General features: G+C 58.0%; 1 protein-coding gene across 2 annotated transcripts in view; it reads right to left on the bottom strand.

Moving 5' to 3' along the window:
• Positions 1-17,362, bottom strand: part of PTPRF (protein tyrosine phosphatase receptor type F) — an 84,295-nt gene that overhangs the window by 31,909 nt on the left and 35,024 nt on the right. For both annotated transcript variants that reach the window (XM_070368324.1, XM_070368325.1), the window contains exons 6-7: positions 16,853-17,041; positions 8,292-8,402 (exon numbers count right to left, since the gene is read on the bottom strand). In XM_070368324.1, coding sequence (XP_070224425.1) covers positions 8,292-8,402; positions 16,853-17,041 — 300 coding nt within the window. The remainder of the gene's footprint in view (positions 1-8,291; positions 8,403-16,852; positions 17,042-17,362) is intronic.

Raw genomic sequence — 17,362 nt, 5'->3', positions numbered from 1 at the left:
GACTGCTGCTCGCTCAGCCCAAAAGCATGGAATCAGAGCTGGAAGTAACTGCAGACACCACCTGGTCCAACCTGTGACCTCATTACACAGAGGTCAAAGCTGCAACCCACAGACCAGACATCCAGCATATCACCAGGTCCTGCTAAAGCACCACCTAAGATAGCTTTCCAACACTCTAATTTCTTGCCAAGTCCACAGGTGAATGCCACTTCCAAAGTCCAAGCCACCATCCTTCCCTGGATTGCTGTGCTGTGTTCTCCATTGCTCCTCCTGCTCTGGTCATCCCCCGACCCGGTCACTGGCCCTCCACAAACAGCCGGCACAAATCCTTATCTGTTCACGTTACCTGCCCAGTTAAAAACTCTCGCACCGAGCTTTGAATGACTCCTCAGCCCTCATTTTACTCAGCCTCAACTGTACCCACACTGCCTCCCTCTGAGGCCTCCAGTCAGAGCCAAAGCACCGCCAGTGCCACAGCCAGCGCCAGGGGCCGCGTCTACTTCCCTCGGTGCCCCGCGCTCACTGTGGTGTCAGCGTGTCTCCTCCCAGAACTGGCATCCCCATCTTCTTAGGAGAACCATCTCAGCCCCCATTTTTGGTTCATGGGCTATGTGACCCAGATGTGGCTCGAGAGGTAGAACCTTTGGCCTTTTGCGAAAACTATTAAGACACGTGGCTTTTCCTCTCCACTTCTGGTCTCTAACCTGGGGGGTGGGAGGCTGGGGACCACCTTTCACAATACTCGACAGGACCTGCTTGAGAACAAAGGAGCTACTGAGGAGAGCAGAGGTAGAGACAGAGACAGAAGAATGCCTGACCGAACTGTTTAAACACCTGGATCCAGCCGTGCCTGACGCCAAATCTACTTCTCTACTTTCAGTTTTGTAAGACAAGAGTTTCCATGTTTGGCGTTAAGCTGATAGAAGTGGGCTTCTGTCATCTGTCCTAAAGCCGGGAGTCTGCACTGGGTGGCAGAGCAGTGCTGTGCGGCAGGGGCACAGGTGGACCCCGGGGGCACGGCTGGCAGGAGAAAGCCACGACAAAGAGCTTCCTTTGAGCGCTCCCCACAAACAGCAAAAGGCTGGGAGGCTCGGACATGGTGCAGGCACTCCCTGGGCTCTGGTGCTGAACCTGGGGCACAGGTCATGAGGAGCGGCATGCCCGCTGGTGGAGATGTAGCCTGGCTAAAGCAAAAAGGCTCACTAACTGACCAACTCTCTCCTCGCCTCTCCCCTCTGTAGCCTGGCTAAGGCAAAAAGGCTCCGCGGTCCTAACTGACCAACTCTGTCCTTGCCTCTCCTCTCTGCCAGTGGCTTCCCCATCTCCTCCTTGTTCATGGGCATCCAAATGGGTCTGGGGGGAAGAGAACCACTCTCGGGCACCTCCTCTGGGCTGCGGGTTTCCACGCTGTGGATGCCGGCACCTCCCAGTTAAAGAGGCGGGAACTGACAGCTGACACTCAGGGACGTGTTTATACACGTACTGGAAGCAGGTCCGTGGGATGAAAAGCTCAGGGCCCTTTGAGCCCTGGCTCACAGGGTGAAAAGAGAGACCCAGGCGGCTCCATGAAGAAGCTTCTGGGTCTCTTGAGGCTGCCGGGAGAAACACTCTCCAGTTGGCATGAGGATGGGCCTCAAGCCTGTGTCAGGGACACACCTGCCAGCTTGACGGTGGTCAGTGGCAGAATCTTGGGACCCGATCAGGTCCCTGGACATGAGAACAAAGAGCCCCAGGGGAAGGAAGTAGGTCATTGGTGGATAAACCTTAGGTCTCAACCTAAGCTGTGAAGAAAACTGACCGGTCTTTACCTCAAACAGTCCCGGAGGACAAGGTGTTCTCGCCACTATTAGGAAATAAGGGCCCTTGGGGAACTAACATTGAGAAGGGTTTGTTTTTATTTTTAAATTCCCCCCTTCCAGATGCAAGTGGAAGGGAGAACCCCAGGGGCTAAGGATGAGTGAGAGGTCAGAGGTGAGCCTTAGGATCACCCCTAGCACCAGGGCAGGGCCTCAAGCCCAGGGACTCCTGGATGGCACGCTCCAGCAGGGCACGTCCCTTCACAGGCCTGCTGGGCTTCAGCCAACACAAAGAGCCTGGACAGGTTTGCCGCAGAGCAGACTCATCTTCCCCACGGTGTAGGGGCTAGGACTACAGAGAGAAGGTGGGGGTAACAGAGGCAAGTGACCACTTCCTGGGACCCTGAGTATCTGTGGAGTCCCGAGTTCTGGATGGTCACCCCGCTGTCCCAAGCGCCAGGAGTGGCTGGTGCCTCCCTGCAGTCACTGACACGAGGCCTCCAGAAGGGGCAGGACTCGCCCTGGACTCGGGTCTACTGACAGCAGCAACAGCAGGGAAGGAAAAACCAGGGCCGGGGAAAAAACGCACCTAGGGTCTAATCCTGAGCTCCAACAATGACGGTCTATTACTGTTCCCCGAGCATCCTTACTGCTGACATTTTATAGACAATTTCCAAAACAGGGCCTTGCCATTTCTGGATTGTATTTCAGCTGTAACTTTTAAGTCTAATTATTTGAGCTGACAACCCCCTATAATAGGGCGGTGCGGCGCCTGGAGGCATCGGCATTCAGTGGAGTGACAGCCTAATCGCAGGGGGGAGGCAGCCCCGCAATCGGCATTCACTTGCGGAAATTTCTCTGATGAAAATAACACAACATTAAGGAGGGGATAAGGGGCAGGATCCACCGTATCAAGATAAAATAACTCTTTAATAAATAACCTTGTGGCTGCCGCAGAGCAGTAATTAAATGCCAGCGCACTCGGCACACAGTTTTAAGTAAAGCTGGAAAAATGTAAGATGTAATTATCAGCACCAAACAAATTACCAGCACGGCAAATCCCCCCTGGAATATTTAGAAACTCATTTCTGCCTTCCCATTAAATATTATTTTTGGTGGAACCATGGAATGGTAAAAGGAGAAGGGACAAGGGACCGGGAGGGCGGGGGAGGGGCCCAGGGGGAGGCGGTGGCAGGCTGGGCTCTCTCTGCTGATGACCGTTTTCTGAACTCGCCCCAGGCAGATTTGCCCGGTCAGCGAAACGGTGTAACTGAAATGCCCCAGAGCTCAGGAGTGCATATGATGATGCTCAGGGCTGGTTTCTGAGCCAAGGCTGCAGTCCTCCTCCCGACAGGCTCCCTCTCCTCGTGGAGGAAACCCAACCCACAAAGAGAATGCACAGGACACCAGGTGGCCCGGGTCTGCTCCCTGGGGCTTCGCCCAGTGGACGGGAGTGCCTCCTCTGACGGCTCAGACCAAGGGACACAGGAAGGACTGCCGCCTGTGTCCTTGCCCCTCGGCCCCTGCTGTTGGACTGAGGGCGAGGAGTAGGGGCCTGGCCCTGAGGGTGTGAGACTGCTCTGGAATGGGGTGCTGCGAGGTCTCCGGGAAGCCCTCCCCGACCCACGGCCATGCTAGGGCTGCTGCGAGGCTCACACATGGCTCTAGGCAGCAGCTGACTGCTCGGTCAGATGCGAGCTCCTGGTCAAATGATGCCCAGCACCCAGTGCGGGGCTGGGGAAATGCCAGCTGTCTGGGAGAAGGTGGGAAGCTTGGACCAGGTGGGAAGGCCCTCACCTGGATCTCGCTGGAGAGGGAAGAGACCAGTCAATGGGACGCTTCCTCAGTGAGCCAAGGTGACGCCACTCACCCTTTGCCCGACACTAAGCTCGGTGGGCACAGCATGGCTGCTGTCCGTCCAGCTTCGGGGAGGTGCTCAAGGATAGTGCAGACCCTGGAGGACGTTCACCCTGGGCCGCAGGATCTTGAGGGGTGAGCTCATTCTAGATTAGCCTTCCCCTTCATTTTCCCAATGGTTTCAGCTGAGCGCTAGCAAATGTGGATTTTAAGCAGGGGGGATGGGGGGAACTGTGGAAGGCCTCACAGGTGCACATAAAGCCCTACAGCTCTTGCAGAGCCCACAACCACTTCTGAGCTCCACCTGGAGCAGACAGCTGGCCTGGCCTGGGCACAAAGGCAGGGCCCAGTCTTGTGCCATGCACCGTGCCCACCCAACCTCCCCAGCAGGGGAGCCCAGCTAAGGGGACATGCAGACACGTGGGGTGGTCAGGGACCCAAGCAGCAGAAACATGCGGGGCAGGGGGACCTGCCCACCCACCCCTGGTCCTGCCCGCCTGCCGGCTCGAACAATGGGAGTGCAGAGCCTGACGGGTGGGCAGGCCTGACTGGGGTGAGCCCGAAGAGCTGACCGAGCCCTCTGGTCCCTACTGACGGGGGCATCCCGTCGATGGACGAACTGTAGATGGATAAGAAGTGAAAAGGACCAACCTTCTCGCTGATCTGAGAGATGAGAGTTTGGGTTGATGGCAGAGTGCGATGAGGATGAGGAGGGAATAAAAAAAAGACAAGGAGAAACACAGAGAGAGTAAAAACAGGCCAACCTTCATCTGCCCACACAGCACGGAAACGAGACAAGACTCTTGTGCCCCACGCACACACACGTGCCCACAGGTGCGCGCGGACCACGCCGCTCACAAAAGACTCAGGACTCATGGAGGATACGGGCGGACAGGGCTGGGTCCCGCCGGCAGGTGCCGGGTGCCAAAGGGTGGGACAGGGACGGGTGGGAGTGTGGCACAGGCAGGCCCCCATGCCTCACGCGCACCCCAAGGCTCAAACAGACTCACTGAGCTCAGGGCCCACCCAGCCCACAAACCCACCGAGGCACATGGGCCACTAGAACCCCGCCACCTTGAGGAAGCCCCATGCTGCGCGGCCCCAGAGTGTGAGGAAGCTGGTCTGGAGCCTGTGGGGAGAAGCCACGGAGCTGTCGCCCCGTTTACAGACAGTTGCGACCCAGCGGCCAGGTCCCTGCAGAGAAGTGGGGAAGGGCGGGGGCAAGCAGGCCAGGCTCAGTGGAAAGCGTGGCCCCTCCCTGGTCCCTGGCAGCTGTGCGTCCTAAGAGCTAGACGAGAGAGACGCTGTGGATGGAAGGAGAGAGTGAGTCACTGGGGGAGGTAGTGGGATGGAAAGGCTGGTCCACCCGGCATGCCTGGGCCTGCTAGACCGTGGGTGGAGCTGCAGGCAACTGAGCAAAGTCAGACGAAACTGGGTGGTGCAGCCCCCATGGTGTTTTCCCCGCGGCAGCAGCGGCTACTGACTGCCCAGCACTTTCTGTGTGCCCAGCACCGGGCTGGGAGCTCTACACGCACAGGCCTATGAAATGCAGCCACTTAGGGTCTGAGAGAGGGGGCCCCTAGTCTGCGGGACAGAGGAGGCGTGTGAGGTGGACACTGGAGCCAAATCCGAGGAGGAGACATGACTTCGGGCCCCATGGACGTGGCAGAAGAGAGTTAGAGATGGATGGAGACAAGAGCCAGAGTGAGGCTGTCCATCTGAAGAGTGTTTCGTAATGGTGGGGAAGAGGATTCCCCCAAGCTACACTGGGCAAGGTCTGGAGACCCTGTGAGCGGTGACCAGGGGGTGCTATTGTATCCAGTGGGTCGGTAAACACCCCAAAATGCACAGGACAGCCCCACAGAGTGTAGGGTTACTTGGTCTCAAATGTCAATGGTGCTGAGGTTGAGAAACCCTGAGCTGGTGTCCCCACTGACCTCGATGCTAAGGCTGAGCCCAGGGCCGGCCTCCCACTGGCCTGGAGGGTGACAGGTGCCCTGTCTGGAAGGAAGCTTTACCACCGCTCTGCCGGGAAGCAGGCGGGCACAGGCCAGCACTGGGGGCTTTCTCCATGCGTGCCCACCCCCAAGAGGGGTTCAGGATACAGAGCTGGTGGCCAGCACCACAGAGGCTGTCCCAGAAAAGTAAAGGGCTGATGGGGCTCTCAGCACTGCTGGGGCAGAAAGCAGGGGCTCTGCCAAGACCATGATGAGGAGCGGGGGTGGACCCCAGATGCCAGGGTCCTAGCAGCACAGCTTAGGGTTCTGTCCTAGGGGTACAGGGCAAATCTCTCTCTGCAAAGCAGGGTGGGTACGGATTCAGGTGGGGGCCTGGCTATCAGACACGTCTTAGGGACGGACTGAGGACTGGCCCCACAGGAATGTGTGTGTGTGCCAGTAAGAGCGAGGAACAACCAAAGCGAGGCTGTCCCTATTTTAGGATTCTGAGAGGGCAGTGGCACCCTACTCCAGTACTCTTGCCTGGAAAATCCCACGGACGGAGGAGCCTGGTAGGCTGCAGTCCATGGGGTCGAGAAGAGTCGGACACGACTGAGTGACTTCACTTTCACTTTTCACTTTCATGCATTGGAGAAGGAAATGGCAACCCACTCCAGTGTTCTTTCCTGGAGAATCCCAGGGACGGGGGAGCCTGGTGGGCTGCCATCTCTGGGGTCCCACAGAGTCGGACACGACTGAAGCGACTTAGCAGCAGCAGCAGCAGCAGCAAGTGGGGCTAGAACTAAAGGAACACCCATGTTCCCAGCCCAAAAGGCCTGTGGAAATGGGTCCGGGAAGGCAGTTCAGGAAGACCCGTGGGAGTGGGGGATGGGCCATGGCAGGAACCAGTTAAGAGTCCTGCCTGAGCCCATCACGTGCAGACAGTGAAGTTCCCACAGACAAGGAGGTAAGAGCCCCCTGATCAGAGCCCGAGCCACCAGCTACAGCAGCTGAGCTCAGCTCATCCAAAGAGACCTACTGTCCCACCTCGGGCTGAGGCCAGCGTGACGGTGACTTCAGAGAACGCCGCACAGCCAAGATGGCGACGAGGAGCTCAGCCACCCCAGCTCTGGGCCTCCTGCCTCAGTACGGTGCCTGCAGCTCTGCCCGCCCCTCCTCTCCCTGGTGTAGCCACATGCAGTGAAGGACTTCACTGCTGAGGCCTCGAAACTCCACAGTCTCAACACGATGGTCTTCTGGAAGAAGTGCTAGGTCAGGCCCACACAGCAGTTGGAACAGTCTGGGTGGAGGAGGGAGGTCTCTGAGGAGAGTCGTTCAGTTGCTCCTCTCAGAGGGGACTCATTAGGACCTTGTGTATTGGTCAGAAGCTCCGCTGGGGGCAGCGTGGGGGGAAGGCCGTGCAATTTCTGACATACTCATCTTGGCTATCTGGGTGACCTGCATGCTCCTGGCCTCCATGCCCTGACGCTGCTCCTTAAGACAGGCCCTGGGGCAGCTCCGGTGAGCCCTGAAGAGCAGAACACCTGAGAAGGGGACCAATGGGGACCTCCCATCCCATGCCCCCAATTCTGACGAGGCATCAGCCACTCTCTGAAGCCCCATTTGCCCATCACCTGTGGCCTCTTGGGATCTTGTGCACTGACAGCACAGCCCCTTAATAAGCTCATGGTTGATGGCCTAATTCTCTCTGGTCTGTCTGACCACGTGGCCCTGAAAGGTGGGACAGGGCACTGTGTCCGCCCTGCCCCGCGCTTGGCCTGGGCGGACAGGCAGACGACGCCCGCTGTGATGCTATACTAAGCACTTAGCGTGATGAAATCATCACTGCAAAGAAGCGGCATCCACTTTCCTTTAGAAATCCCCCGAGGGGAGACGGTTTCACTTTTCATGACGCCCATCTGTGAAGGAGGATTAACTGGGGGGATGGTAGAGGTAGGAGGGGTGCCAAAGGCCCCTCCTGGACACTGTGCACACAAAACCCAGAGTGTTCTCAGGAAGGGGCAGGTGGCCAGCTTTGGTTCCCCTTGGGCTATGAGCATAACAGAGACTGGACAGGCCAAAACAGCCCCAGACCCTCTCTGCTGGGCACCTGGACTTGTGAACACGTGACCCGCTTAGTCCCAGCGAGAAATACCTCAAACGCATGAGGTGCCCACCTGCAGGGGCTCAAAGCTGCCTGGGCCTCACCCCCCTACACAAGGGTCCTGGCTGATGACAAGGCACACCTGGCTCCTCCCCCAGGAAGCGCCAAGGCAAACCTGGTCAGAAGGCAGGTACACCTGGCCTGAAGCCCACCCTGCTGGGCCGGGCAGGACAGACTCAAGGACGACCAGGCAGGTGTGAATATGTTCATACACACACACACACACAGTCTGCTGGAAAGGCTCTAGACTCTCATGGGGCTCCAAGCCCATGAGGCAGGACCTATAAGAGATACAAATGCTCCCAAGAGTAGCTGTTCCCAAAGGGCCTGCGGGAGGAAGGCAAAGTCGGGTGGATGTTAGGAGCTTGCCCAGTGGGAGCTGCTGCTGCTGCTATGGCTGCTGCAGAGAGGTGAAAAGGAGGAGAGACAAGGCCCATGGCAGCCCGATGGTCCACACCAAGGTTCTGGGCAGCAAGCCCGGCTACTGCGGCTTGCTCCATTGAGTCAGGCAGAGCTGGGCACCACCTGAGTCCTTACCTCGCACGTATAGGTTGGCAGGGGCCGAGTAACGAGTGCCTGCAGAGTTGGTCGCCACACACTCGTACTTGCCTTGGTCCGACTCCTCGCTGCTCTCAATCTGCAAGGCACCTGTGGGGACACAGAGACGGCGGTCTGGCCTGGAACCTGAGGAGGGGTCTCGACAACACCTGAGGCTCGGGTCGACCAGATGTGGCAGGCATCAGGGCCACACCTGGTACAGGTGCTGCTTCTGGGAAGCTCTCCCTGACAAGCCCAGAGGCCTCCTGGACAGAACTGAAGGTCATGCTCCAGATAGCAAGCCCTCTCCACTCGAGGTCTAGCCGGGCCTGTGGGCTCGGCCAGGGGCTCCACCCCATCCCCCAACTCCACCAAGCATCTGCCACGCTCTGGCCAGTACACAGTACTGGAGCCTGTTTGCTAATGAGCATCCCCAATCAGAGCATCATGGAGCCAGGCGTGGGTGGGAGCAGCTTGGAACCCACGAGCGTGCGATGCCCTCCTCGGGCAAGACCTGAGATTCTACCGCCCACCAGAACCCACAGGAAGGAAGGGCTGGCCCTGCAGGCCTAGTGCCCAGCAGCCTCTGCTCACAGCACCCCTCCTCCCCGCCCTCACCTCCACCCCCGCCAGCCCCACCCATTCCGGCTCCTCTCCTCAGCCTGGTCCCTGCTAAAGTGCTTCGACCCACCGCGGCTCCTGCATAATTCAGGAGGCTAATGGAGGCTGCAGCTCCCACTCAGGCCAGCGCCCGAAAGGGCTGCTCTGGCCGCAGACGGACAGATAGGAGCCGGACGTGGGGGTGGGGGTAGAAGGTGGGCGCTGAAAATGACCCTCACAGAGGGCGGAGGAAAGGGCTGGGACCAGTCCTGGCAGGTCCAGGTACCAGGTAGGGGAGGCCAAGGCGAGGGCGAGGTGGGGGGTGGGGGCGAAACCAGAACTTGGCCACCTCCAGCCCGGGCAGTAAGCGCCTAAGAACACTGCTGCTGGAGAGGGCACACCGGGCGAACCGTCATGACAGAACACCCCAAGGCACAAGCAACACCTGCTCCCTGGAACAAGCTGACAGACAGTCACACCCACGCAGGACGCTCCAAGGGACAGTTAACAACCCCACAGGACACAGCCTGACAGAAACCCTTGCCTACACAGACCTACCCCTCCCAGAGCCCAGGCCGGCTGACAGTTACACCCACACAGGACGCAGACAGAACTGCCTGATCCCGCCTGACCCAATGGGACAGGAGCCACGAGGAGCTCTCGGGGCCCAGGCTCCAGGGGGCGGGGTCCCACTGCAGGTCTGAGCTGTAGCATGTAACAGCCTCTTCACCCCCAATACCTCTCTTTCATCACCCAAATGCTGGGCAGCAGGAGGGGCTATGAACACGGGAGGTGGGGAGAGCAATGCTTAGGCTCGACCCCAACGCAGAGGGAGAAAGGGCTGGCCTGCTCTGTGGTCCTGGTCAGCCCTCCCCACCAGCATCAGGGAGCATGAGGACCCAGGACACATGCCAAATACCCAGCTCCTACGAGAACAGCCCTGACGGGCACCCAACAGGTCATGTTTATGGGATGGATGGACGCTGTCACAGAAAACGCTCATTCAAGCAAATGGGGGTCAGGCCCCTGGCCAAGGGGAGAGGGGGCTGTACGAAGGTCAGTTCAGCTGAGGGTAGAGGAGAGTCCTGGAAGCTGGTGCCACAGGTGAGAGCAGGAAGTGGTACCTGGGTGGGATTCTGGGTGGAGGAGGAGGCTCCCCTGCATTAAGAACCAGGACTGGTCAGGGGACCCCACGCAGACCCTGAGACTACTGCACACAGAAACCCCCAAGTCTGGAACCAATACCATGAGCCGGCAGTGGGGGCCTGGCCCCATCTTCTGTTCTGAAAACAGCCTGGCCCTGAACTCTGAGGGTCTAGAGGTGCCCAAGGATACTGAGAGGCGGGGAGAAAGCGATGTGAATACAAACACTACAGAAGCCACCATTTTACAGGATGTCTGCTCTGGGCCAGACCATACCCAATCCTCTCCCTCTGCTCTAGTCATCATGCCCCATGAGGTGGGTCCCTGGCCTCAGCCTAAACAGGAGGAAACAGACTTTCAAGAGAGAGAAACTGAGTTTTCAAAGGACACGAAGTTGAGTCAAACTTGAACATGGCTCTTCGTGGATCTTTGAGTCCAGTCTGGGCTTGGAATCCCTGAATGTAGGGTCCTGCAGCATGAAAGCACAGGTCAGGGGATCAGGCTACCCAGGACCCTGTTGATTTCTGTTGGCTTTCCAGCCTCTGTGTTAGTCTTAACTGCCAGTCCTTCCCAGCGTTTGCTGGACTGAGAGATTTACAGGGGGAGCCTCACTCTACCACAGGGCTGGATGTTGAAGGGGGAGCTAGCAATGACTGAAGGCCCCAAGACCAAGGAGGTTCTAGAGATGGAAGGCAAGGCTTGGTCATGCTCCCCCACCTCATGGGAAGATTCTCCATCTCTGGCCAGCCTTGAAGACCAGGGCCCGGCTTCCCTGTAGGAGTCAGCAGAGCCCCTTCTGTCTGCGGGGCTGGCCTAGAAGGCCTGGTCGGTGGGCTTGCAGCCCCAAGGCGGGGAAGAGCCGAGTTATGTCCACAATCCAGACTTGGAATGGATGAGTCACAGGAGGGGATGGCTGAGAGTGGATGTGTGTGGTGGCCGGTGGTGCTGAGGGGCCGGAGCTGGAGATGAGGAGGCTGGAGAGGTGGGGATGGGGGAGGTGACGACGGGACGGGACGGGATGGAGTGGTGGTGACGGCGTGGCGTGGCGAGGCGTGGCGTGGCGAGATGCACGGACAGCATTCTTACCTCTGATTGGTGAACCACCTGGCGAGGTAATTTGAATGCAAATAAGATCAGAGAGAAGCATTAGTACAAAAGGAAGGAAAGCCACAAAAAGCCAAATCAGATAAAATAAAACGCGAGAGAGGGCCTTAATAAATACACGGAGAAACTGAGGTCTGGCTAAGGCCGCTGCAGGTGGTATGTGAGCAAGCGCCAGCTGCGTGGAGGCGAAGCTGTGTTCCCCAGGTCACTGGCATGGCTCTGAGGAGGGGGGCAACTGAGGCTGGGTCAGAAGGGCTGGGGGGTGGCAGGAATCAGGACGGTGAGGCAGGGCTCCTGCAGACCCCACTGGCTGAGGTCAATGGAGGGGGAAAGTGAAGAGAAGAGGTGATAACCCCACCCTGCAGGGACCCCTGAAGGGTGTCCCTGAAGTGCACAAGATTGAGTAGGATTTCAAAACAGAGGACTTACCCAAAGCAAAGCATTTAAGCAGACAGAAGAAAGGGCTAAAGGGAGGGCTCACTTCAGGCCACTTCCAGACCAGCCCCCTACAAACACACACACCAGCCCCCTCCTCACCATCGGGTGGCAGATCCCTGTGAGGTCACTCAACCCTGCTGAACAGAGTGACCTGCAGAGTACCCCCAACCTGGCTGGTGAGAGGCAGAGGCCATGCCTCACACCCCTTTGCCTGCTCATTGCCTTGTAACCCTGGGAATCAGCAGCCTAGAGGGCCAGAGGCTCACCCTGCAAACACCCGGTGCGGGGCTATTATCAGGTCTAGACTGGCTCCCTCCCCAACAGCGGCCCCTCTCTCCGGCTGCCCCATCCAGAGGAGCGGGGACCTATGGGCAGGTCCAGGTCAGCACTGTCGACCCTGCCCCTCTCTGCCCACTCCTGGGGAAAGCAGTGTGCTGGAGACAAACACTGATTACAGCTCATTGAACCTGACACCCACTGAGGAGGAATTATCCATGTCCGCAAGAATGAGGAAATAGAGGCTGAGGAACATCAAGTGCTCGAAGCCCCAGGTCACACAGCTTACGAGGTGGCAGGAACCAACCAGGGCTGGCTCACAGCCTTCCCACTGGACCAGGCTGCCTCCTGCAGACTCAGAGGCTGCAGAGAAGGCGAAGGCAGCGCTGGGCCCTGGGCAGTGTGTGAGGCGCACAGAGACGGTCCAGGGAGAGTCATCTTCCCGGTGATCCTCCGGGCATGCTTCATGGACCCTCAGGGTCCCTGAGGCCCTTTCAGGGGTCTGCAAGGTCAAAGCCATTTTCACATTACTGAGAAGCTTTTGGTCTTTTTCATTCCTGTTCTCTCATAAACAAACAGGGAGTCTCCTGGAGGCATCAGGATGTGATATCACAATAGACCAAAGACAGAAGCAGACAGGAGGATCCAGCTGCCTTCTATTAAACCCCAAATTAAAGAGATTTGTAAAAGTGTAAAACAGGGCCGCTCTTCTCACTGAACGCTTTTGTTTCACAAAATATAATTATTTTCCATTAAAAAAAATGTTGTTTATGTTAACACGTAATGGATTTTAAAATTATTTTAAAGTGGATTAATAAATACTTAAAATTTTCTTGGTCTTAACATCTAATATGGCAAATACTGATAAATAATCCACACAAACAAAAGCTCTTGGAGATCCTCTGACATTTACAACCAGGGGTCCTGAGACCACAATGTCCACAGGCTGATCTACTACAGTGCAGGTCTGACATGGGAGGGGGAGAGGGAAAGGGAGGGGAAGGGGTGGCCACCTAAATGCTCCAGGGCTGGGACCCCTAGCTCTGGCCTCAGTAATCCCAAAACCGAACCTGCTGTGTGACAAGACTCTGGGCCTCTCTGGAAAGCCGTTTCCCCACCAAACTGAAAGAATTTGTCTTTTCCATTTTCCGTGATGGGTGTGGGAGACTGGAGGGTCCCTCAGACCCACACTACCCCTGAGGGGTGCCAGAGTGTTCGGATAAAAGGGACTGTTGCTGGCAGCAGGCCCTCCTGGCAGACCAGCTGGTGCTAGGACGGAATGGGGGCTGCAGCCCTCAGGCCCACCTGTCTGGGCCGGTGGGCCTTTCTGCAGCCAGATGCTGGCATCCAGGCTCAGGTGTCTGGCTGAGCAGCGGACAGTGTGGGCAAGTGGTCCTCCACGGTGATGGGGATGGTGGCATATACACTCAGGCCGTGGGATGAGTGCAGCACTGAGGTGTCCCAGTGCTCCTTCCGGACTTGGCAGAGCGTGGGGGCCCACAGCAGTGGTCTGGAGTCCCCACCTGGTGGTCAGCCCCGTCTTGGCTCCAGTGATGCTGCCCACTCCTGACTGACTTCCACTCTCCCTGAGTTTGTGCCCATTCCTCTGGGGCCCACACCGGGTCTCAAGTTCAAATCCTTCAAGAGGCACAGGCTGTGGCAGCAGGTGACGTCACTTTGGAGAAGAAAGCACCTGTTGAGCAGGGGTCGTGCCTGGGCATACGCACTTGTCTCATGCTTTTGCTCCAGGCAGCCACGCTCTGATGCCATGTGATGGGGCTCAGTCCGCAGACACCTGAGGAGTTCTGGGTACAGTCGGGGAGGGCCTGAGGTTCGGAGAAGACGAGGCTGTGGCGCTCTGGGGCCCTGGCAGGGCCCAGCCTCTCCCCAGGCCCCAGTTTAGTCAGATGCGATAGTAGAAGGCCCTAGATGCAGTCCCAGGGGATATCCCCAGCCTCGGATCTCCACGTGATCCCGGGTGGGTGACTCCCTAACTCGCCTGTAAAGCAGGCCTGATAATCACAAACTGCCCTACTTCTCATGGTTGCAAGAGAGTCAAGTGCAACCAAAGGCAGAAAAGCACTTTGTAAACGGTTGGTGATGCGTAAACTGTGAGGTCCCTGTAAAAGCTGAGTGCTCGGGGCTATTCCACTCCATCAGGGACGCCCCTGTCAGATGTGCCCGGCACAGTTCCACACCCTTCTAAACCGTACAGGCCAGGGGCATCAGCTACTGGGTCAAGGGTCAGGACCAGGGTCAAGCAGTGATGGAAAGAGTCTGATTATTGAGCAAGTGGGATGACTGAGGCCCCCTCAGATGCCATCCCAGAAGCTGGATCCTGGGCCATTACCCTTAGGTCACCGCTTTCAGGTGGCAGGAAAGGTCAAACAAGAAAGGTTTCCCTGGACCTGAGAAGCAGGTCTGCAAGGACAGGGCCCAAAATCAGTAAATCGTTTATCCTCAGGGCTCAGAGATATCTGTCCTAGAGCTGGGCTTGTGCTGGTCACCTGCCAGGCCCTTGCAGGCAGGAGCCAACCCCAGGCCCTCCCTGCAGAACACCCAGCCTAAGTGACCAGAGCTGGAGCCAGATGGTGACAACACATAGCAAGGCGAGTCCCAAAGGAGTGGGCCTCACGCAGAGAAGGGGGGCTTCACGTTCTAGTGAATGTGAGCAGAGGGTGAGGATGTGGTTGGGGGACTCGGTACAAATTGGGGAGTGACTGGAGCTACAAAGAGCCCCATTCACAGAACCCTCCTCACAGGCCAGTCAACTATAGCTCTCACTGCCACTGCCTCACTTAATCCTCACTGTAACTCCTTTTTAAAGATGAGAAACTGAAGCTCAAAGTTAAATAACTTCAGTGAGGCCAAGAAGCTAGTGGGTGAAGCCAGGACCTGATGAGAAGAAGCTAGAGATGTGAGCTAGGGAAGAGTGAGAAGGGCTGTGTGTGCCTGTTCAGGAGTGTGCACGTGACCACGGAGGCAACGAGATGCCACCGAGGCCATCAGAGCATACGGGGCACAGACAGGAAACTCTGCCAGTGCTGCAGGACGGATTCAAGGGGAGAGCTTGGAAAGCAGTGTCCAGTGACCTGGGATACAGGAGGAGAAAAGAGGACCAACGTGAAAGCCATGTGGGTGACCAATCAAGAGGGTTAGGGAGCTCCTTATATAGAGCAGGAGTTGGGGTATGTCCTAAGTTCCGGGTTAGAGGGGCTGCCACTCACAGAGAGAGGGTCAGTGGAAGCAGGGCACCACTGTTCGGAAAGGAGTTAGCACCCTTCACGGTCAGGGTAACACCCAGAAGCCAGAGGGCTTTTTTTAGTCTAGGACTCCAGCAGGATGTTTGGGTTAGAATGACAGAACAGGGACTTGCAGGCGTGGAGACAGATGGAACCTGAAGCTACAGGGGTGGGTAAGCCAGCTGGGGGAAGAGCTCTGTCTACGGGGCAAGAGCAGGGCTCACGCGCTCCCTGCCCGGAGGAATGAGCAGACCGGGCTGCCGAGCAGAGAAGGGGCGCTTGGAAAAGAGGGAAGCCGGGGCAACCGGGGAGCGAGTGGGTTGAGAGGGAGGCAGGGTGGCTGCTGAGAGGCTGAGGAGGCCAGTGAGCAGCATACCATGCACGAGCTGACTCATGGGGCCGTGAATGGGTGGCACCAAGCCCGGCACACAGCAGGCGCCACATAAATACTTAACAAACGGAACACGCGAGACGGCGTGCCTTCCCGGAACTGCTGCCACAGACAGTGCCGGGCGGAGGCCAGGCCTGCGGGGAGGACCATCTGGTTGCTTGGGGAGCCTGCCTGGGGGCTGCGGGGACACGCAGAGGAGCCGAACCGTGGCAGCCGCTGTGCCACACTGGGCAGCGGCCGCGAACGCTGGCGGCCTGTTTCCTGCCTTGATTATGGCTGTTTTAATTAACTGCGCTACAGCTGCCTCCATCTTGTTGAGTTTTAATTAAATTAAATGAGCTAACACTTCGTAGGCTGTCTCAGGCGGCCGCAGCTGGGACCAGAATCCTGTCCCTGCTGGGTGGTTCATCCCTTCCTCCTTCCCTGGGCACCATGGGGGCGCCCACCCGGCGGGAGCTGGTGTGGAGGGGCTGGCACCCCAGGGGGTGACATGACACCTCTGTAGCCGGCAAGGCTCTGAGAGGGGTTAGGGTTATGACCTCCTTTGCGGTGTTGACACCGCAGCTGATGGGTACGTTGGTGCTGGCCACCCGGCCCGAGCCTACCATCCCACAGCTGGCAGGAGGGCTCCTGGACTGAGGTTGACCAGCCCAGCCTGCACTGGCGGCAGATGCAGAGCTGCAGCCAAGCGGATTCCAAGGCTCCCTTCCCACAAAAACGGAATCAATTATCCTGGCGGGAGCCTCGCAGGCAGATCGATCGACGGGGCGACACCTCCCGCCCGGTTTCAAGGCAGTATCCTTGCTCACAGGGCTCCAAGCTGGCTCGACTGAGACATCCAGAGGAGACGGGTGGCCCGGGTGGCCAAAGGATGGCTGAACATCCCCCTGGCTGCAAGCCTCTGAGGTCCAGCCTTTGGAAGCCTGATGAATCAGACATCTTTGGCCTCTTTCCCTGACGTCCAGAGAAGCACAGAGAAGCACTGTCCGGGCCCCTCTCTCAGGCCGGGCTCCAGGGAAGGTGGAGGATGAATGCCCACAGAGCACCTTTGCAGAGCCCAACACAGGCTGGGAAAGACACTCGTACCTCCAGGTGCAGAGGCGGGCTGTAGTGTGGAGTCGGACAGTCCCAGGAAGGTGAAGGAATCACTGATGAGCAGCCCTCGCTGCCAAGCTCTCTTCCTGGGCAGCTCAGGTGGGCCTACAGCAGTATCTGGCCCACCCACCAGGTACCCTCTGCTCAGCCCTGGAAGGTCAACCCAGGCCAAGGCCTCCCGTAGCTCCCAGGCCCAAGAGAGAAGCGCTGGGGTCCAGCCCAGCACCTTTCCTGAAGTCTGCGCGGCCCCTCGACCCTAGCCCTCTGCTCACCTGAACGCAGTTGCTTGATGCGGCCGTTGCTCGCGGCGGGGTCCACAGGGAGGAAGTCCTTGAACCAAGAGATCTCAGGGTCTGGATTCCCGCCTGCTGCACACAGCATAGTGGCCGTGCGGGCCTTCTCCACCACCTTCAGCTGAGGCCCCATGTCGATGGAGGGGAACCCAAGGGGCAGCTGTTCCTCTGCAGACAGAGAGCAGATGTGCATGTTAGGGTTGGCACTGCCTGCCGGATGGGACCGTCATGATTCCCAGAGTGGCTGTGACCCTTGGCTCCTCTCTTTTCTGCATTCTAAGTACGACGCCTGCCCTGACGTGAGGAACCAGAGTCTGGAGCCCTACTACCCAGCTGTGCCCTTCACGGGGTCAGCGAGCTGCCAGGGAGCCCACCGTGTCCCGCCAGGGAGTTTACAGGTCTGAGAAGTAGGCCTCAGACTGCAGACATGAGTACTTACCTCTCCAGGCCCTGGGAAAATAAGTTTTGAGCCTCTCCTGGCCACAGAAG

The sequence above is a fragment of the Bos mutus genome, chromosome 3, assembly GCF_027580195.1.
Source record: "Bos mutus isolate GX-2022 chromosome 3, NWIPB_WYAK_1.1, whole genome shotgun sequence".
Lineage (NCBI taxonomy): Eukaryota > Metazoa > Chordata > Mammalia > Artiodactyla > Bovidae > Bos > Bos mutus.
Note: the sequence above shows the minus strand (reverse complement) of the source record. Positions and strands in the feature narration are given on the sequence as shown.